General features: G+C 50.5%; 8 protein-coding genes across 8 annotated transcripts; 5 read left to right on the top strand and 3 right to left on the bottom strand.

Annotated features, from left to right (window-relative positions):
• Window positions 1–2: 2 nt before the first annotated feature.
• An01g11790 (uncharacterized protein) lies at window positions 3–3,006 on the top strand (the record flags this gene model as incomplete). The annotated part of the gene is made up of 3 exons (XM_001389552.1): window positions 3–771; window positions 823–2,035; window positions 2,088–3,006. 3 exons carry the CDS (start codon window positions 3–5, stop codon window positions 3,004–3,006), a joined length of 2,901 nt encoding a protein of 966 aa, XP_001389589.1.
• Window positions 3,007–3,070: 64 nt separating this feature from the next.
• An01g11780 (uncharacterized protein) lies at window positions 3,071–3,709 on the bottom strand (the record flags this gene model as incomplete). Its single annotated transcript, XM_001389551.1, has 1 exon — window positions 3,071–3,709. One exon carries the CDS (start codon window positions 3,707–3,709, stop codon window positions 3,071–3,073), a length of 639 nt encoding a protein of 212 aa, XP_001389588.1.
• Window positions 3,710–4,873: 1,164 nt separating this feature from the next.
• An01g11770 (uncharacterized protein) lies at window positions 4,874–7,540 on the top strand (the record flags this gene model as incomplete). Its single annotated transcript, XM_059744361.1, has 2 exons — window positions 4,874–5,332; window positions 5,399–7,540. The coding sequence occupies 2 exons, from the start codon at window positions 4,874–4,876 to the stop codon at window positions 7,538–7,540; spliced, it is 2,601 nt and encodes an 866-aa protein (XP_059603339.1).
• A 174-nt stretch (window positions 7,541–7,714) lies between these two features.
• Window positions 7,715–9,496, bottom strand: An01g11760 (uncharacterized protein; the record flags this gene model as incomplete). Its single annotated transcript, XM_001389549.3, has 3 exons — window positions 7,715–8,953; window positions 9,014–9,225; window positions 9,484–9,496. 3 exons carry the CDS (start codon window positions 9,494–9,496, stop codon window positions 7,715–7,717), a joined length of 1,464 nt encoding a protein of 487 aa, XP_001389586.3.
• A 2,379-nt stretch (window positions 9,497–11,875) lies between these two features.
• Window positions 11,876–12,694, top strand: An01g11750 (uncharacterized protein; the record flags this gene model as incomplete). The annotated part of the gene is made up of 1 exon (XM_001389548.1): window positions 11,876–12,694. One exon carries the CDS (start codon window positions 11,876–11,878, stop codon window positions 12,692–12,694), a length of 819 nt encoding a protein of 272 aa, XP_001389585.1.
• Window positions 12,695–13,365: 671 nt separating this feature from the next.
• Window positions 13,366–14,820, top strand: An01g11740 (uncharacterized protein; the record flags this gene model as incomplete). The annotated part of the gene is made up of 3 exons (XM_001389547.1): window positions 13,366–13,588; window positions 13,643–13,855; window positions 13,907–14,820. 3 exons carry the CDS (start codon window positions 13,366–13,368, stop codon window positions 14,818–14,820), a joined length of 1,350 nt encoding a protein of 449 aa, XP_001389584.1.
• Window positions 14,821–15,021: 201 nt separating this feature from the next.
• Window positions 15,022–15,502, bottom strand: An01g11730 (hypothetical protein; the record flags this gene model as incomplete). The annotated part of the gene is made up of 4 exons (XM_059744336.1): window positions 15,022–15,098; window positions 15,150–15,246; window positions 15,315–15,414; window positions 15,483–15,502. The coding sequence occupies 4 exons, from the start codon at window positions 15,500–15,502 to the stop codon at window positions 15,022–15,024; spliced, it is 294 nt and encodes a 97-aa protein (XP_059603338.1).
• A 564-nt stretch (window positions 15,503–16,066) lies between these two features.
• An01g11720 (uncharacterized protein) lies at window positions 16,067–20,244 on the top strand (the record flags this gene model as incomplete). Its single annotated transcript, XM_059744331.1, has 7 exons — window positions 16,067–16,125; window positions 16,161–16,259; window positions 16,557–16,674; window positions 16,840–16,902; window positions 16,960–17,002; window positions 17,171–17,217; window positions 17,452–20,244. 7 exons carry the CDS (start codon window positions 16,067–16,069, stop codon window positions 20,242–20,244), a joined length of 3,222 nt encoding a protein of 1,073 aa, XP_059603337.1.
• Window positions 20,245–20,757: the final 513 nt, after the last annotated feature.

The raw sequence follows: 20,757 nt of genomic DNA, 5'->3' as shown, positions 1-20,757 counted from the left end.
AGATGGCTCCTCACGTTATCGAGGGCAATGGCCAGGCAATTGAGCCAACATCCAAGTCAATTGCTGCGAAGGATGTCCCAGTGACCACTCTCGAGTCTCCAAGCACAGTACAGAACCTAGCTCAGCTCCTAGCCAAAGCAGCCGCTTCTACAGCCGGGCTCACCTTCTACACCCCGGGAGCAGAAGTCTCCTGTGTTTCGTACGCCGAGCTTCAGAGCAGAGCCACGGAGAAAGCTCGGCTCTTGAGTCGAACCGATGGCATCTCCGCGTCTTCCATCATTCTCCTGCACTTTGAGAACCATCATGACACGATTCTATGGTTCTGGGCTGCCACATTGACAGGCTTGCTTCCTGCCATTTCAACCCCATTCGTGCATGATCCCGCGCAGCGCATGAAGCATCTGCGTCATCTTAAGACTCTTCTGCAGGAACCCGTCGTCCTCACCACAGAGCGGCTTGTCCCGGATTTCCTGGACACGGATGAGCTTCGTGTGCTTCCGGTCGAGGTACTAGACAAGGCTGCTAATTCGGATGGTCTAGCTGACCGTCTGCCACTCTGCGGAGCTGAGAAGCAAGCACAAGACCCAGCGGTTCTCATGCTGACGTCTGGAAGTACTGGGAGCGCCAAGGCAGTTCCACTCCGCCATGGCCAGCTTCTCACGGCATTGCAAGGCAAGAAAGAACACCATGGAACTGAGCCCGGTGATGTATTTCTCACCTGGGTTGGATTGGACCATGTTGCTAGTCTTTGTGAGATTCATCTGCATGCAAGTCCGTGATCATTCTCCTTCTATGAGATTACACCCACTAACAAATCCACAGTGAGTCTGGGCGCCGACCAAGTGCTCATTCCAGCCTCAGAGCTGCTGCGCGATCCAATACGCTTTATCCAGCTGCTCGACTCCCACAGTGTTGCCTACACATTTGCGCCAAACTTCTTCTTGACGCAGGTGCGGGATGCTCTTGCCGCCAACCCATCCCTCCAAGCGGATTTGTCTCATCTCAAAAGCATAAACTCTGGCGGCGAGGCCAACGTCGTCGCCACTATTGATGGATTGACTCGAGAACTGCGTCGCTTTGCCATCCAGCGCGAGGTGATAAGTCCTGGCTTTGGTATGACAGAGACATGTGCCGGATGCGTTCACGCGCGGGCATCACCGTCCTACGATCTATCCAAGGGCCTCGAGTTCGCTTGTCTCGGACCATGTACTCCCGGCATCAAGATGCGCGTGATGGGCCCCAGGGCTAAAGATGAACCCGCTGCGCCTGGTGAAGTTGGCGAGCTTCAGCTGTCCGGTCCTGCTGTGTTCACCGGATACTTTAACAACCCGGAGGCCACAGCTGCCGCGTTCACGGAGGACGGGTGGTTCATCACGGGCGATCTCGCCTGGCTAGATGACTCGGGGTATCTGAACCTGGCGGGACGGACTAGAGACACTATTATCGTTAACGGAGTCAAATGGAGTGCCACGGAGATTGAAGTGACTATCGAAGAAGAGAACATCCCTGGGGTCGTGCCCTCGTATACCGTGGCCTTTCCTTGCCGTGCTCCGGGCTCTGCTAGCGAGGATATTGCTGTTGTCTACTCCCCTGCCTATGCTGCTGACGACGCCGCGGCGCGTTTCGAGACTGCCACGGCCATCGCAAAGACCGTCGCACTCCTAACGGGGCGAAAACCTGCCCATTTGATTCCGCTGCCGGCGGAGATGCTGGACAAGTCCTCACTGGGGAAGATTTCGCGGACCAAGGTGCGGACCGGCTTCGAAAAGGGAGAGTATGCACCTTTCGAGGAGGAAGACCTCAAGATTGTCCAGAAATATCGCGAGTCCACGCAGCGATCCGCCCAAACCGAGACCGAGAAACGAGTGCAAAACACTATAGCAGGACTACTCAAGATCCCCATCGAAGACATCAACGTGGACATGTCAATCTTCGATCTCGGAATCACCTCGTTCAACCTGATTCTCCTCAAAGCGATGATTCAAGAAGCCGTCGACGCACCCCTAGAGATTCCCATGTCTGTTCTGATGACCAAGTAAGCCCCCTCCCTATACTCCTAATCATCCACACTAACCAGCAACACGCAGTCCCACAACATCCGCCATCTCCGCCTCCATCGACAAACTCCTCTCCCAACCGCCAACCTACAACCCCATCGTGCCGCTGCAACCCCACGGCACCAAAATCCCCCTCTTCCTCATCCACCCCGGCAGCGGAGACATTCTCGTCTTCATCGCTTTAGCAGCCCAATTCCCCACCCGACCCGTCTACGCCCTCCGCACCCGCGGCTACAACACCAACGAACGCTTCTTCCACTCCATCCAAGAAACCGCCGACACCTACGCCCACTACATCCGGCAGACCCAGCCTGAAGGCCCCTACGCCATAGCAGGCTACTCGCTTGGCTCGACTCTCGCCTTCGAAGTGGGCAAAGTGCTCGAATCCCAGGGCCAAGAAGTCCGTTTCTTAGCAAGTATCGACTACCCGCCGCATATCCGGCAGTACGTGCGCGGACAGAACTGGATTGATGTGTTGCTTCATATAGCCTTCTTCCTGGAGCTTATTGATTTAGAAGTGATGGGTGAGGCTGGAGTCTACCTCCATAGTCTGGAAAAAGACAAAGGAGGGGAGGGGGTATCTCGCTACGATGCCCTCGTTCACGTTCTAAATATCTCTGATAAGGAGAGAGTGCGTGCACTAGCTCTCAATCCCGAGAGATTCGAACGGATCACGGACATCGGAGAGAACTTCCGGGTCCATGGCGAGACGTATGAGCCGCAGGGAACAGTGGAGACATTAGATGTATTTGTGGCGGATCCGCCGAGTTACGCGGCATTGAATAGACAAGATTGGGAGGAGAATAAGCTAGGGGCGTGGAGGGAGTTTGCACGCACTGAAGTCGGGTTTTACAATTGTCCCGGGATTCATGCTACCATGTTGAATCCGGTGCATGTGCCGGAGTTTGTGAGGGGGTTTAAGTTGGCGATGAAGAGAAGGGGGGTTTAGTCCCCCTCCCGGAGGGATTGATAACTAGTCTATGTAGGGAGATAGTGGTAGTATAGCTAAACATTCAACATGTATCTTCTGATGGAGTATACCAATCTCGATACACCTCAAAAGCCCTCAATAAATTCCTCCCCTGATCACCGATAAACTTCATTCCCCCTTCCCCATCAGTGGCACTTCCAGTGACAGCAGCCCTAACTTCATCCTCATCCGCCCAGCGGAACGCACAATGCTCCTCCGGATTCAACTTCACTGAATTAGTCTCCTCAACCTCCACCAAAAATCCCCACTTGATCACCTTCTTCTCTCCCTGACCCCCCGGAAGTGCCTTCCTCCACTCATCAACAGCAACCAAATCCACAATCTTAGTTACCCGTAGCCCGGTCTCCTCGACTGTCTCGCGACATAGTGCCGAGAGGAGGGTGTCGTCGAGAGAGGGGTCTGCTCCTCCTCCCGTGGATTCCCAGTGCAGGGGGTAGCTGTCTGTTGGGGAGCGGTGAAGGAGGAGAAGGAGTGGCTTTGAGGTTGGATTAGAATTATTTTGCTGGAGTTGGGATTTGGTGGTGAAGATGTAGGCGCCCACGCCAAAGTCCGTGTAGGTGGGGTAGTGGGTGGCGGGGAGGGAGGAGAGGGGGGAAAGAAGGAAGGGGTATTTGGATAGGAGGTGAGGGGATATTTCTATTTCAGTATTGCTGTTGTTCATGGTTGTTTGTTGGTGTGGCTATTGAGTACTTTGCGATGAGGCGTGGAATGTGAAGGAGTGAAGAAGTTGTTGTTCAAGTTTTTGTGGGGCAGAAGAGGGTGGGGGCAAACATGGACTACAAGTACACACGCTAAGTGGAGAGCACAGCATCACAAGTACGAACTACCAACGAAGAAGTTGTTTGTGGATAATCTAGTAGTTCCAAGTGATCTTTGATGATGTGTTAGTGCTGTGGGTATTGTATGTCTGCTACTGTTGTCTCCCTGACTGTGCTGAAACTTCTTTAGCAGCTTGTATCTGAGCTTCTTACTGTCAGCTAAATTTGTACTAATGATCCACACTTAAGTTTTCTGTAAATGTATATCAATGTAATTGTATAGAATGTCCCTGGTATCAGTTATCTTGATACTAATGTGTATCATAAAGTCTTCTATTTTTGCTAACATCATCTTAGAGTACTCTAGTTGATTACTTTGGAATATATAAGGTTTGTGAATCTTCAGAATGTATCACTCAAAGATACTCTATATATTACTAATATTTTGCTTTCACTCTACCACTCATGTCTCGCTTCCGGGAACTCATCTCTTCTATGCTGATTCAGTAAGACCGGATTCAGATTATACTTCTGGACTGGCTGTTTCACGTGATGTTATCCTGACCGGTGACATCGCTATTAATTGAGTGCATGATGGAAGATCGTGTCTGAAATCTACTTCCATAAACACTACTATGAAAAAAAAAACATCTTTCAGAAACTGCTCTTAGTGCACTTGAGAAATGATTTGCTCCACTTACTGCAAACGATCTAACTCTACACAATTGAATCAGTTACACAACCACCCCCCGGCCCTCTCTTTCTCTCGATCTGTAGTTGTCATATTGTTTCAAAATACATGGCATAGCCAACAGCATATACATACCATCAAGTAACGCTGTAATACGCTCAGCATGCACCTACGCGTTCCGCCTTCCCCCTAACTGCATGCAAGGAGATCAGGCAGGGGGGAATAACAGCAGACAATGCTTGATTCCCTCCGTGGATGGCGCCACAACACAAGGGATTTCCTCTGTTCCTCTTTCCATTTGCTGCTCTACTACTTTTCGTATTATTTCTTTAATATTATATGCCAGCAAAACTGGCGTCTTGACCAATTGATTGAAATGGTGGGCAAGGTTGTGACAGCGCCATGTCGGTTTCCAAGCCTCTCTCCCCATACCTCTTCCCATCGAAATCGGGACGAGGATGCGGTGCATACCATTGATATCCTCCAAGAAGACAACAGTCTCTCTCAATGGGGCTCTGATCTGGGACCAAGGCTTCGCGTTATCTGGGCCATTATTCTCTCTGTATTTGTCTACGATGACAGCGTGGTGATGGCCTACGAAGAATGTACCGATTCTCAGGACTCGACATATCTCTTGCAGCATTGCCCTTTCGTCTACACTACCACAATTGACCGTGAAGATGACCTGAATACACTAGTTGAATCAGGGCATCTTTTGGAGAATGATCATCATGGCCACCGGGTCTATAATACTGGAGTACTACTGCTCGACGGAAGGAGTGGGAGGAGTGATCTGGGACCCAAGCATAGTTCTTCACCAACAAACGCCGAGAGAGTGAGTAAGGCCAAGCTCCATACCCAAAAGAGTAACAACCCTGCTCATAACTACCTCCCACTCTAGTGTGATCTTATCCTTGGTGCGAGCCGGGACCCCGCAGGACTGCGTATCTTCCTACGCTTTCGCACCGCATACATCTCGGAAACAATGGCCGGTCATATCGTCGATGCTATCCAGGAGATCCTGTCTTCTGTCTGTCACAGCTGGAAGGGCAAGGTCAAGGACCTGTATCTCCTCTCCCGAGCCAGTCGCGAGCAAATTCTATCCTGGAACACCCAGTCGCTGGAAGTGAGCCAGCAATGCCTCCCGGACCTGATTGACCGCGCCAGTAGCCAGTATTCCGACGCCATTGCCTGCTGCGGTATCAGCGAGCAGTTCACCTACCGCGAGCTTAAGCATTTCTCCACGGCCTTGTCGGCCTATCTCCTCGCCGCGGGCGTGCGTCCCCGCACCTACGTCGGACTGATCCTCGACAAGACCATCTGGTCCGTGGTCATCATGCTGGCCGTGCTGCGGACGGGGGCGGCCTGCATGCCCCTGGATGGGGCATTACCTCCAGTCCAGGTCTCAACCATGCTCTGTGAGGCCAGTACATCCGTCATCCTCACCACCTCCTCGTCCTCCAAACTCGCACCACACTGGGAAGGCTCAGTGCCCCAGATGCTGGAAATCTCGGGGAAACTGATCCAGCAGTTGCCGGTGAAGGGACTACCAGCGTCATCCGCACATATTCCCCCATCGCAACCGGCATTTCTCATGTACACGTCAGGCAGCACCGGAGCCCCCAAGGGCGTGATACAGCCACACCAAGACGTAGTGACGTGCGTGCAACAGATGGCTCAAGCGTTGAAGCTACACTCCGGCACTCGATTCCTCCAATTCGCCGCATTCAGCTTCGACCTCAGCTGCGTGGAGACCTTGTGCACCTTATCCCGCGGCGGGTGTGTCTGCATGCCGGGGAACGACGACCGGCTGCATCGACTCGCTGAGACGGGCACAGCGCTACGCATCAACACGGCGTTTCTCACCGCCGCTGTGCTAGCCCAGGTACACCCTGATGAGATGCCCACTCTGAAATCCCTCACGGTAGGCGGGGACGTTCTAACCGCAGAGCAAGTGGCCCTGTGGGCACCCCGACTCGACCACCTCAACGTCAGCTACGGCACCACCGAAGGTATCATGTTCGACACGCTGCACGCGGACCTCAAACCCCTATCTGACCCTCGGAACATCGGTCGATCATTTGGCCCACGTACCTGGATCGTCGATCCGGCGGACCACCACCGGCTGTTACCCATCGGTGCCGTCGGCGAACTAGTCGTACAAGGCGGGCGTCTATCTCAAGGCTATCTCCAGAAACCAGAGAAAACCGCCACAGTCTTCATCGACGCTCCCGCCTGGGCTCCAACAACCTCGCGATGCTATAAAACCGGTGACCTAGCCCGGTACCTCCCGGATGGCTCACTCTATCTGCTAGGCCGCAAGGACCGACAAGTCAAACTCCGCGGCCAGCGGGTGGAACTGGACGATCTGGAAGCCCGGCTGAAGCAGGCTGTGAACCTACCGGGAGGAATGGTCGTAGCTGATGTGATTGTATTGCCTGACTCAACGAAGCAACTTGTGGGCTTTGTCTACGATGACCTGCTCACCAAATCGTCTGGTGACGGTGATGCGCTCTTTGGGCTTCCCACAGCGGATTTCCAGGCTCTCATGCGCAAGATGGTCCAGCAGCTTAAGCAATCGCTTTCTTGGCTCTTCATACCGACTTTTATGTTTCCACTCCTGTGCATGCCGAAAACGCGTACTGGCAAGATCGATCGCACACGGCTTCGACAAGCTGCAGCTGGGCTGTCGCAGCGGGCTCGTCTGGCGTATGCGGTTCCGTTGAATGACGGGGAAATTGATGAGGGCTGCGCACTTGTGGCGGGAGCGTCTAAGAGACAGATAGATCTGGTTTGCAAATGGTATGCAAAGAGTTTGGGCGTTGGTCTTGATTTTGTTCTACCGAAGAGCAACTTCTTTCACCTCGGAGGTGACTCAATTAAAGCCATGCGGATCACGCGACTTGCGAAAGATGACGGCTATGAAGTTACTTTCCGCGACATCTTTAATCATCCCCAGCCGGTAAGACTAGCTGCTAATGTATTGATATCAAGTTCGGGAACTGGTGGTGAGATTATGACGGAAGCAACAGCTGTCCCTTGAGAATGTAGTGGTTAGGCATGAATTGATTCTTTTATAGCTTCGTTATTTTATACCATTGATTGTTTCAATAACATTAAACAAAACTAATATACAATTTTGCTGCTACTAGTATGAACCCGGTAGCTAGTGTGGGGACGCTGCTTGCACGTCTACCATTCAACACCTAGTAGTACTCTATACACGAGAGTACCGCACCATTTCTCTGGCCAACTCCAACACATTCCACCCTGACTTTTCTGCCCTTACCTCCACCTCTACCATCTCTTTGCACATCCCCGCTGTATGAGTGGCAGTCCCCCGCCGCTGCTGCTGCACCTTCCACCCGCGCACCACCCATAGACACAACGCCGCCGCTACGAACACCATCCCCGCGAAGATCTGCACCTGACGGTACGCCTCCATTCCCTCTGCCGGCCGTCGCAGTGCTTGCGCAATTGCCTCTCCCACCGCACCAGGTCCTACTAGCACCAGCCAAAGTATACTTAGGGCCCCAGGTAAATCCTGCAACCCGATCACCTCCACAAACACGGGAGCCACTGTGGCAAAGAATGTTCCCGACACCATGCCTCCCATTACCGCGAACAGACAGCACACTGCCATACTCCGAGCAGGAATCCAGATAGCGAAGCAGAACACCGCACATACCAGGGACAGGGCCGTCGCTACGTTCAATCGACCCAGTCTGTCACTGAATAAGCCAATGAGGGGCCGTCCAATCCCCTGTCCCAGATTGTGCAGCGCGCCGACCACACTGCTCTGGCGCGCGGTCAATCCGATAGAGATTGCGAAGTTGGGTAGACTGAAATTGATCGCTACAAAGCCAAAAGTACTGAAAATAGCCCAGCCAATCAGAAGCAGGACCTCAATTTTCTTTAGCAAAGGGAAGTTGAATGCGACATGACGGCTGGCGGTGGCTTTGTTGCGGTCGCGGAGGAAGGCTGCGCACACGAGATTCACGACCAGAGAGACGATGGCTAGTGTTCGAAATGTCCAGGGGAGACCGAGGTTCTCGATCATCGCTTCAATGCCAAGGGAGTAAATGAGGCCACCGGTTCCGGCGCCAGCTGCGGGGATGGCATTTGCAACGCTGCTTTTCTTGTCGAACCATTGTGGCGGAACGCCAAGATAGGTCATGTAGATGATACCCATGCCGACGCCGAAGCAGACCCCTTCAGTAAGAAAGAGCTGCCATACGCGGGCGGTGAAGGAGGCGAGGATCAGTCCGGCTGTTTGGATGATGATACCTGAGATTATTGTGGTGTGGGTGCCGTATCGGCGGATGAGAAACACGGTGACGGGAGCCATGAGGTAGGCGCAGCCGATGGCGACGCCACCGATGAAGGCGTAGGCGAGTGAACTCGTGCCAGGGTAGATGTTGTTGTCCATGTAGTAGGATAAGAAGACGCCATAACTCTGGTACTATTAGAAAATACTGTTGCTGCTGAGCTAGTAGCTCTACTGCAGTGAACTCACCCCATTGATTCCCCAGGTGTGGACTTGTAGCCAGAACACACACGCAACAATCACCCATCCATATCCGCCATCTGGGGCGGCATCGGTGTCAATGCTTAACTTGGGATTCGTGACCGACTCATTGCTCTCATAGTCACCATTGTCAGCAGAGTTATAGTCCTCGGATGACTTGGTTCTAGCTTCTTGGGTTGACTGAATCGACTCCATCGGACCTGGTGATAAGATAGGGTATTTTCATCGAACACAAGAAAAAAAGAGCACTCTTCATGTTCCGACCGGAAAATTATATATCACATCCAAAGATATGGGGGAACACGATGCACGCATGGCATTCTAGCTATCAATGCTCCCAAGGCAAAAGGAACACTACCAGCGGGGCACTGGAATGCAGCCGATCCCCAACAGGGAAGTGTGCCACGCTGGGCAAAAGCTTTCCCCAACTCCGATCAAATCTCGACCCGGAGAAATACATGATCTATCCATCGCCAATGGCAAGGGAGACAACAAAACGGGTTGCTTGCGCAATGTACCAAAGTGACCGGATTTCTCATGGTCTATCTTGCCCTTGTTGGTGATGCGGTATGGGATGCGAAGAATGCTGCTGCAAATCTTCTATCTGGAGTAACGGTATCCCTTGCGTGACTTGCTCTTTATAGGAGTTGATCGTCCGGGAGAAACCAGGTGACTGAGGATGAAACGGTGATCAACTTTGATCGAGGAAGTACAAACGTACTGCTGCAGTGATCACTGATACTATATCTTGTTGGGAAATCAGAAGGAGCTTCTGACTATACCAAGGTACGCCCCATATTGAGTGCTTATTATGCAGCGTTGCCCAGCCTTTGTTGGCTATGAAGTCATCACTGCAGCCTAGTGAGAAAAATGCGACGATCTGCGCTAGTCGTTGAACCGGAAAAGCATCAACAGAAAGACCAATTGGACGAATGATTGTCTCAAGCCCGGTGATAAGGCGTCCACCCCTAGATGTTGGCTGGAATGGTACCGTGATGTCGGTGGCGGGGACAGGTTATAGATAGTTCACGCTGTGTAGCCTGAAACTAGAAAAGGACTTGTAAGCTGAACCTGAGGTTGAAAACTGGTTTATCTTCATCGTGTCGCATGATGACTGACTGAATAGGGGTCGGATAATCCGCATAAGCTTTTTCCAAGGAAGTTGAATCATGGGTCTTGACCAGCGAGATGCTTGTTGAAGGAAAGGTCGATCTGGGATGACGAAGTGAGAGGTTCCCTGGCTGTCGGTCATGTGCCTTGGATTCGCTGGATACATTTTCCCCATAATCGTGTACATTCTGGCGGCGCCGCCATCTGCCATTATTACCTAGCTTTGAACTACATCTGCGTATGCTCAAAAAAACAGTCTCGTGTACATGCCACGGATCCATTGAAATGACACAACCAAAGGTGGACGTGAAAATGGGCGTTTCGTTTTCATTGAATTCATAAGTTGACATAATGTGCGATACTATGTATCCAAATACAGAATGAAAGGATACCAGTAGAGACCTCGGTAAAGTTGGACATAAAAAATTTCAGTGTCTATATCAGTCCCTGGTGAGAGTGTTAATCAATCCCATCACTATCAACAAACCGGCAGCTTCCGCTAGTTCCTCGCAATTATGAATGACCAATTTTTTCCCTCCTGTACGGACCAGCGATGAATAGTTCAATTCACAGCGGCGGAAGTTGACGGTCCACAAATGAAAAGCTGATAGTATAAGAAAATAGAAAACTTCCTAGACAAGGCAAGTAGATGTATATAAAAGGATCGTGAGCTGCCTGGATTCTAATTGATTGAACACATCTTCTCCACAACACAAAACTATCAACAGCATCAGCTCTCACCAATTGATAATCAATCCGTTCCAATGGGCCACGTGTGTGAAGGTTGTGTTGGCGGCCTAGAGTTCTGGGGATGTGGCTGTGAAACTCGCCACGTTTACAAAGAATTCGAAAGCTGCACTGCTTCCCCAAAACATAAATGCCATGAAGTATCCAAGGTCTCCTGCAGCAATCCAGGTGGACCTGGTTGCAATGAACATGATGGCAAGGATGGTTTGGTGATATCGTCACAAGAGAAAGTCGAAGATCGAGGGATTCCCTGTCCACTTTGTGGTCCTCCAGGTCAGTGTTTGAATGGTCATTGTTCGTGCAGAAGATCTGAAGAAAAACTGACTAATTCTAGACTGTGACGAGAAGGTCTCGCCTGATACAAACAGAGGAATCAGGTTCTTTCCAAACTGGTTTGCTCGGAGGGAAACAGAAGAGAAATAAAACTCTGAGACTGCGGAAGTCAAATAGTCTGGAACCATCATGAAAAGCCATCTTCGTGGCAGGTGAATGTTCTAACATCACCAATGGTTCTAAGTCAGGTACATTTGACATCTACACTTATCAGACCCATTCACTACTGTCTAGCAACGCCCATTTGTTTTACAGGAGCCTTGCTGCCATCTACTTTTGCTGTGGGGTTTCTTGTTAGCTAAAATTTTTACCTATTGTATTTGCAGATACAAGACGCTCTCTGTCTACGTTTTCATATTGTAGTTATCGTAGTAGAATTTATCATGTAGCTATTACTGACTCCGACTAATGGTTGCTAATGGTTATCTATACCCAGAAATACCGAAAAAGAGCTTAATGAATCGATGCGAATATAGATCATCACGTGCGCCCATGTGTATAAGAATGGGGATCGCACGTGTTGTTATCGTTCATGGAGTCACTCCACTCTTTGCTTTTCCTCAAGGTACAATAGAATCATCTGAGTCAACTGCTTCTTGTTCATCGTGCTCTGTTACCTGACAGCCCGCCGACATACCTTAAAGTACCTTCCTCAGAAATATGAACAAGCCTGGAGTAAAGGAGTACCGAGAGTACTGCCCTCCCGGAGTCAAACCTGTGATTGCGTCGGGTGGAAGCGCATGGATAGGAGAAGTTGATGAAACTACAGTCTTGAAGTACCCTATCGCGCCTGACAACACAGACGTGAGTTGGCTAGAGATGGAGAGAAAACTCCTCGAGATTGTCGGACACCACGAGCATATCATAGTGAAAGGGTGCACAGAGAACGGCTGGCTCTATCTGGAGCGTGCGACAAACGGGGACTTGGATGACTATTATCTCAGACCAGCATACCCACATCCACCGCCATCTCTCGAGCAAAGGATAGCCTGGTGGTGCCGAGAAATAGCCGAGGCATTTGCATGGGTTCATAGTGGAGGAGTCATCCATTGTGATATACAGCCCAGGAATATTCTTCTGGATGACGGACTACGCACAAAGCTGGCTGACTTCCAAGGGAAGCATGTGTCGGAGAATGGCACCGTGCTTCTTGATGGGTGGAGTAGTGAGCCTTGCAGGTTCTACTGCCCTCGTCGTGACCCGATTGATGCAGATGTGCAGACAGATCTCTTTGCTCTGGGATACACTATCTATTTTATTCATGTGGGACATGCTGTCTTTCCTGATATTGCTGACGGGGAAGCCGGATGCTTTGAAAAAGTCGAGTATACGCTTGCAACGCAACGGTTTCCAGAGGATACGCATGCTTGTAGCGAGATCACTCGCAAATGCTGGCACAAAGAGTATGACTCTGCCGATGACTTGCTTCTGGATCTGGAGATTGTCCGAGAGGGAATGTTCGACGCTGACTGTGACTGAGCTGGCTGAAGTGTTTGCTGCACAAGATGTGCGAAGATTAGACAAAATTCAAGTAGCTGTGGGATAGCACTCTATGAGCTTTATTTTGGAATGCTAATCTATCACGTCGTCCTATAACTTCCAAGCCAACGTTTGTGCCAAGTAGATGGTAACGGCACTTCCCAAAGTTGTCATCATTGCACCTTATAAGTTTACGCTCGCTATGAAATATAAGAGGACCTTTGGATGGCTCTGAGTAGATGCCTCGGTCACTTTATGAGAATTGGAGCAGAAATCTACCATTATACTCATATGTCACGTGACCGATATAGTCAGAAGTCCCAATGAGCCTATTCAGAACATCCCTATGGCGACAAATAGAGGCAACAAACGGACAGCTGCGATGCTCGCAAACCCGTGAATATAAGTTGTCAAGCAACAGATTTTTCCAGCTATGTTACTCTTCATCCAGCAGAACATGATGTGGTCGGGTCGCTTATCAAGACTCGGTGAGCTAAGCGTGAATCCTGCAGCTGCTATACGCAAGTTGACTCGTCGGTAGTCCGGTTATCTCCCCGGCGATAACAACAACGAGCTCCATCCATCCCCATCCCCATCCGCTATTACAATATCAACATCACACTTGCTACGTCGGGAAGCGCGGGTTACACAACCCCTCCTTCCTTCGCACAATGGATTCCAAAGTCGATCTGGAGTCGTCGCGCGGCTATCTGGCAACCTCCTCGGATGAAAAGCCAAAGCCTCCCTCTTCTCTGGCGCGCAACATGGGACGCGTGCTTCTGACCTTTGTTCTTGCGTGCTTTTTGGTCACTTTGACCAATGCGCGCCGTTGCACTCACCCGCACCCCGCACAGTCGAGAGTGGACAAAATCTTGTCGGAGACCCCGTTGATAGGTGAGTAGCTTGCAATTCAATGCCTACAATTGCCTACTCATCTGACGACCACAGACGGCCATGATGATCTACCCATCTTCATCCGCGAGATTTTCGGAAATCACATTTATGGCGACGATTTCAGAATTCCCTTCACCGAGGGCAATTTGTTGGGGCATGTCGATTTGCCACGGCTCGCTGAGGGCAAAGTAGGTGGCACCTTCTGGAGTGTCTTCGTGGAGTGTCCGAAAAACTGGAGCGATTTCTCCGACGCGACCTATGCAACAAGTAAGATAAAATTCGACGTTTGTGCGTTCCTTACTGATGGCGTATGACCAGGTGTCCGCCAGACTATCGAACAGGTAGATGTCATGTTGCGCCTGCAACAGGCCTACCCTAATGTCTTTTCTGAGCCTCCCAATGGCACGACGGCCCTTCAAGCCTTCAAGGAGGGAAAGATCATCTCCCCGCTTGGAATGGAGGGCCTTCATTCGATCGGAAATTCCCTGGCTCACTTGCGAAGCTTCTATGATCGCGGTGTGGCATATGCAACTCTCACTCATAATTGCCACAATCGCTATGCTGATGCAGCGCTTGTCGAGATACCCGGCGGTATCAAGAAGGCAGACCCGGTCTGGCACGGGGTAAGCGAGGCCGGTAAGGATCTTGTCTTTGAGATGAACAGGCTTGGTATGATAGTCGACTTGTCTCATGTTAGTGTGGACACTATGCGGGACGTATTGGGAGCCGGAAAAGACGATTGGACTGGCAGCCGCGCCCCTGTAATGTTCAGCCACAGCTCCGCATACGCAGTCTGCCCCCATCCCCGCAACGTCCCGGACGATGTTCTGGAGTTGGTCAAAGCGCGTAACTCGGTTGTGATGGTCAACTTCTCCCCAGACTTTATCTCATGTACTGCTTCGGAAGATCCGAACGGCTTGCCAGAGCTTGATCCCGAGAATGCAACTCTGGAGCACGTGGTGGATCACATCATGTACATCGGAAACCTGATTGGATTCGATCATGTTGGATTGGGTAGCGATTTTGACGGTATCCCTACTGTTCCGCGCGGTCTTGAGGATGTGTCTAAGTATCCAGACTTGATCGCTGAGCTTTTGAGACGTGGAGTCAGTGACGAGGATGCAGGCAAGGTTGCTGGCGGAAACCTGCTGCGGGTGTGGAGAGATGTTGACCAGGTTGCTCTTCAGATGCAGGCTGAGGGAGCGCTTCCGGTGGAGGATGAGTTGTCCTGACTTGGTAGTGCACATAATGCGGGCCTCTTGGACTACTTGTATCATTGCATAAACATTCCTTTTTCGTAGAGACAACGGGGAAACTAACCATGGCAAATAATAACCCCGCAATCATTACAATTACTAGCCTTGAAATCAAGCTAAACATTCTCATAAAAGGACCAACGTCACGTAAGCGAACAGAGTATGGTTATAGCTACTCTAATAATTTATCAACCACGGGCATCTCCTTGTATGCCACTGTCGACACAAGGCGCACTTGAAAGCTCCAGGATCGGCTATATCAGTATTCAGTATGTACTATGACCTCTCCAATAGAGAGGGCCTACCCTGCAAGTAATCGAAGTTCTTTGATGTGGAAGCCACAGGGGAATTAGGAGTTTGTTGGCGGGAGCCTGAGCCAGAGCCAGGTGTAGAGGAAGACTGCTAGATCGGCGTTAAGGTTAACTAGTTAGCGGTTACAGCTCTGTCACTCAATCATGGCTCTTACGTACAGGCTCTTCCTTGTAAACATTATGCACTGATTTCTCTTTGTTCGTCGTTTGACTGTCGTCCTCGATCCTAGGGTTGCCCTTTTGTGATTCGGAGCTCAGTCTTATGTTAGTTTCGGATAGTTAAACAACTATGTAGATTCAGTAGGAAATAAGTGATTGTTCACTTACGATTCCGCTCCTGGTGCCATTTTTGGGGATCTGCAATGTTGAAGTGCTTGCTCCTGAAATACAGTAAGACAGTCAGGGTTATGGGGTATGACCTGCTCCTAATTGTCAGTATTGAATCATACTCTTGGCGCCTGCGCATTCACGTCACCAGCCGGAAGCTGTATCATACCAAAGAAACTCTGGAGTATTAGATGAAGGGCCTGTCAGCAGTGAAATCTCATGTTAGCACTTCCCGATGCTTCTACAGACTTATGAGATTATTTCGGTTACGCCTATTGCCTAGAGCCCCTAAAGTGCGTGCTTGTCAATATTGTCGGCATCTACCAAACAAAACATATCATGCAGGGAAAGTATCATAACCGGCATTACCCGGCCAGAGCTGAGGAATCATCAACATAGACTAACCAGCAGCTCTTAAACCTCCCTTTTGCTACCCAGGAAATATGCCATGGGTTCATGAGATTCACATATTGATTGGCTGTTCCAATATTACTGCCATCAAAAGAAAGAAAACAAAAAAGATGAATGATAATCAATTGCATATATACAGAGTATCACTAAAACTTGTTACTATCAGAATAGACATGGCTTCGTCTAGTGAATTAGGACATATGGAGGACCTACCCACTGGAGGTTATAAAAGGTCTGTAGCTTGACTTTCATGGCTTCAACTCATAGCATCCAGCCATTTCAGTTGAAAAGACCGGTTGTTTCTGAGATCGTTTGGGACTTCTTCTCTATTAGTCAAGCGTCTCATATTTGGGACACGATGAAAGAGTGAGTCTGACTACCACCTTACGCTTTTCATCGTCTCTCCTTTATATATATACTACATGTTACAGTGATCAGTTTTAAAGAAAGTACCGTCAAACTATCAACATGAACAACATGAACCAGAAGCAGCAGTTCTAGTCAGATAGGCCGGGAGAGTTTGTGAAGGATTCTCAGGTCTATGTTCAGGCTAATATTCGGCTCTATATAGAGCACCTCCGAGCAGTACTTTGACTACTCGGTATTATGCCTCCATTCTGGCTTTTTTTATTGTGTTCGATACGATGCTGATATAGACTCTAGGAGGTATTCTTCGACAAGGACTCCACTGTACATCGGATCGCTTTCGCCGGGTACACTAGTGAACAATTGTCAAAACATACTAGAAGTTCCTCCGCCGCCTCCGCTGCCCCCAAGGACCGTATGTTGACGCAAATGGGGAATGGATACAAGGAAGACAGGTGTTGATTCGATGAAAAGCCATTACCTGCACGTTCCCCTTCACGCTCTCGATCCCCTTCTCAACCTGTATGTTCGAAATATTGTTATGGGGCGCTAAAAGCGAAAGTAATGATGAAACTATCAGCCGCCTCCACCTCCATCACCTGCCACGTCATCCACATCAAACTCTCCAAATCATTCTCCTCCGGTATGTTCGGAACACTGTTATGGATGCTAAGATCCGGAGTATTGATGACACTTTTAGCCTCCTCCTCCTCCACCTCCGCCAAATACTCGCCGTCGCCATAGTTAGTATGCCGTACTAAAAAGAGACTCCGATTGAGCGGATTGAAAGGTAACAGCAAATCTACCCTACTTTATATACTTTGTGCTATTACAGATGCTCATCAACGATCATAAATGCCCCTCAGCTTTGGTTACATATCTTAATCTTGATAAGTGATAGCTTCAAATAGCTTCAAGTCATTATAAGCAACGGGGGCGTCACCTTACATGTCGTTTCGTAAGTATGGTGGGCAAATAGTCACCAGCCACACCACTGTGGCTCAGGCGTCTTAGCAGCGGCCATTGGGATGTGGCTGCCTACCAAGATACAGGTATTTCCATTTGCATATGTGCTACCACTAGCGGTAGTTGTAGTCCTACTTATGATCACCTCTGCTGATGTGATAACGAAGAGCATTTTGAGTATGTTGGGGGACTCCTTGAGATCATTACAAATGCTGGAACTGGATAGGCTCCTGAGGCTCCCCGAGATGCCTGCCCCATCGGGCAGTTCAGTGCGGGAACCAATCAAAGGCCTCGCCGCTGGAGCCAAAAAATTCCTCGAAAATCCCGAGGAACTGAAAGTGAAAGAACCTCAACCGACCCCAGAACTAGCATTGACTCTACTTTAACGAGAAGGGTCTGGGCTGCATTCGTCTCATTGTGTTTAGTCCTTGCGACTTGCATTCGCCCAAGTACCGATTCGGTCGGTTACTGCGATGTGTCCCCAGGACTTCGTCAACCCCTCAGTTCTAGTTCACCCAGTGCTCCCCGCCCACTCTATCTGGCCCGCCTCTTCGAGTCTTTCCGCGGCGACAAGGGCTCTCAGATCCCACCACTGTCACACGGATCTCGTCTGTTCTTTTCTATCTACTTAAGATGGAGGGATCTGGAAACGAAGGTAATTATGCTTTCCCTCTGCGATCGTGCAAGTACTAATGGTTCATTCTGCTTAGGTCTTTTGGCCTTCTGGCATTCCTACCGCTTGCCTGTCCTCCTCGCTCTCGCTACCCTTCTCGTTCTCGTTCGCGCCTATCGTAAACTGCAGCCCAAGTCCAAGATTGCTACTGCCTCCTCCATCCCGTCGTCGCCTCGCAGCCATTCCCCGGAGAAACGTGAAAAGACCTTCAGCAACTCTACGGAGAAGGATGTCGGAACCGACTCAAAGCCCTCGGTCGTGGAGAAGGACGCGTCGCAAAAGCAGGCCGGTCCGAAGCGGGTCACAGGAAAGAAGCCGCTAAAGGTTGCTGGCCGACGCAGAGGTTCTGACCAGGAACCGGCTGTCTCCTTCATCCAACCCATTATCTTCTTCGCTTCGTTGACCGCAAACACCGAGAGATATGCCCAAGTGTTGCTGGAAGAATTGCGTGCTGCTGCGCGCGATCGGGCCGATCCTGACAATCGGGAACGAGGCCTCCTTCCCCCTCAGATTCATGACCTGTCGTATGTCGATTTTGACGACTACTTCATCAGCGCCCCAAAGCCCCCATCGACCTCGCCAGGAACACGCTATGTCTATTGCATGCTGATCCCGACTTACAACATCGATACGATCTTGAACACCTTCCTTGGTCACCTTGATGAAACTCATCATGACTTCCGCATTGATACTGCGCCCCTGTCCGGTCTCGCTGGCTATTCTGTCTTCGGATTTGGCGACAAGGAAGGGTGGCCTACTGAAGAGGAAGGCTTCTGCTCACAGGCCAAGGAACTGGACCGTTGGATGGCGAAACTCACAGGCAGGAAGAGGGCCTACCCTCTTGGGTTTGGTGATGTAAAGAGCGATGCGGAATCGGCCTTGAAGGAGTGGTCCCGTGGCCTACAGGATATCCTCGGTGAAATCGTCGAAAATGGCGGCCTAGGTGAAGGTGTCCCTGGTAGCGGTGATCCGCTCGAAAGTGATGAGGAGGATTTGGACGACGAAGGTTCGGAGTCCGACAAAGCAAACGGTCGGAAGCGGAACAAGAATCAATCGGTGGTCGACCTGGAAGATATCAAATTCAGCTCGGACGCTGCATCCGGATCTCCTATCCCCGTGGACTTCACTACGGGCGGAAAGTCTCCTGCGCCCGCTACTGAAAAAGAGATGGTGCCCAAGACCTCGCCAACCTATGCCTCTCTGACGAAGCAAGGATATACGATTGTTGGTTCGCACTCTGGCGTCAAGATCTGTCGTTGGACCAAGTCTGCCCTGCGTGGTCGTGGCTCCTGTTATAAGTTTTCATTCTACGGTATTCGCTCTCACCTGTGCATGGAGGCAACTCCTTCGCTTTCTTGCAGCAACAAATGTATCTTCTGCTGGCGTCACGGTACTAACCCTGTCGGCACCACTTGGCGCTGGAAGGTGGACGATCCGGAACTCATCTTCAATGGAGTTAAGGAGGGTCATTACAAGAAGATCAAGATGATGCGTGGTGTTCCGGGTGTGCGTGCGGAGCGATTCGCCGAAGCTATGCGGATCCGTCACTGTGCTCTCAGTTTGGTCGGCGAGCCGATCTTCTATCCCCATATCAATCGTTTCCTGGACATGTTGCACAGCGAACACATCTCCAGTTTCCTTGTCTGCAATGCCCAGCACCCTGACCAGCTTGAAACGTTGCATCGGGTGACGCAACTCTATGTCTCCATCGATGCGAGTAACCGCGAGAGCCTACGCAAGATCGATCGACCTCTGCACCGCGATTTCTGGGAGCGCTTCCAGCGCTGCTTGGATATCCTCCGGGAAAAGCGCCATTACCAGCGGACGGTGTTCCGTCTTACGCTGGTCAAGGGTTTCAACATTGACGATGAGGTGATTGGATATGCCAACCTGGTTGAAAAGGCCCTGCCTTGCTTTGTTGAAATCAAGGGCGTGACATACTGTGGTACTAGCACCAGCGCCGGAGCTGGACTGACCATGCAGAACGTTCCTTTCTACGAGGAGGTTCAGCAGTTTGTCACCTCTCTCAACGCAGAGCTGGAGCGCCGTGGTCTGAAGTATGGTATCGCCGCTGAACACGCTCACAGTTGTTGCGCGCTGATCGCGTCCGAGCGGTTCCACGTCAATGGCAAATGGCATTCTCGGATCGATTACGATAGGTTCTTCCAGCTCTTGGAGAAGGAAAAGGCCGACGGTACCTCGTTCACGCCGGAGGATTACATGAGGGAAACCGAGGACTGGGCGCTGTGGGGTAACGGAGGTTTCGATCCGAACGATGAGCGTGTCTACAAGAAGGGCAAGAAGAAGGCCATTCAGGCTGCTGCTGCTACTGAAGCTCAGGGATGATCAGCCCACTCCACACGATACCATGTGCCTATACATGGGTTCCATAGCAGGCCCTCGATTTACCAGCCAGTCTCATCTTATGACCCGACTAAAAGCCTACAATTCTGCCGAGATTCCTTATCATCGGAGCTCGGCCTACCTGCAGCGTGTCGAACAACGCTGCTTCAAAACGATGCGATGTATCGCCCCACTGATTTCACGGACTTTGCTCGGGAAATCAACAACGAGCCCAAGTTCTCTGTCCATGGACTCCGTTACAAAAACCCTCGTTTCACAGTGCCGGAAGATTCCGTGCCGCCCTTTGATGGCCCACAGCATCACTATATAAGAAACGATAAGGCTAGTAGATTTCATTTATGACTTCCTGTATCTAGTTCAAATTACGAAATGACACATGTCAAATGACGTTTTTATTGTTGCACATAATCATATGAGTCTTGCTTAAGTGGATTTTTTCTGACAGCCGTTAATCATGGTTGGGTTTGGCCGTTTCATATTCCCTTTGTTCATTAC

The sequence above is a fragment of the Aspergillus niger genome, assembly GCF_000002855.4.
Source record: "Aspergillus niger supercontig An01".
In the NCBI taxonomy this organism is placed as follows: domain Eukaryota; kingdom Fungi; phylum Ascomycota; class Eurotiomycetes; order Eurotiales; family Aspergillaceae; genus Aspergillus; species Aspergillus niger.
The sequence above is the reverse complement of the archived record's forward strand: the minus strand, read 5'-3'. Positions and strand labels throughout refer to the sequence as shown.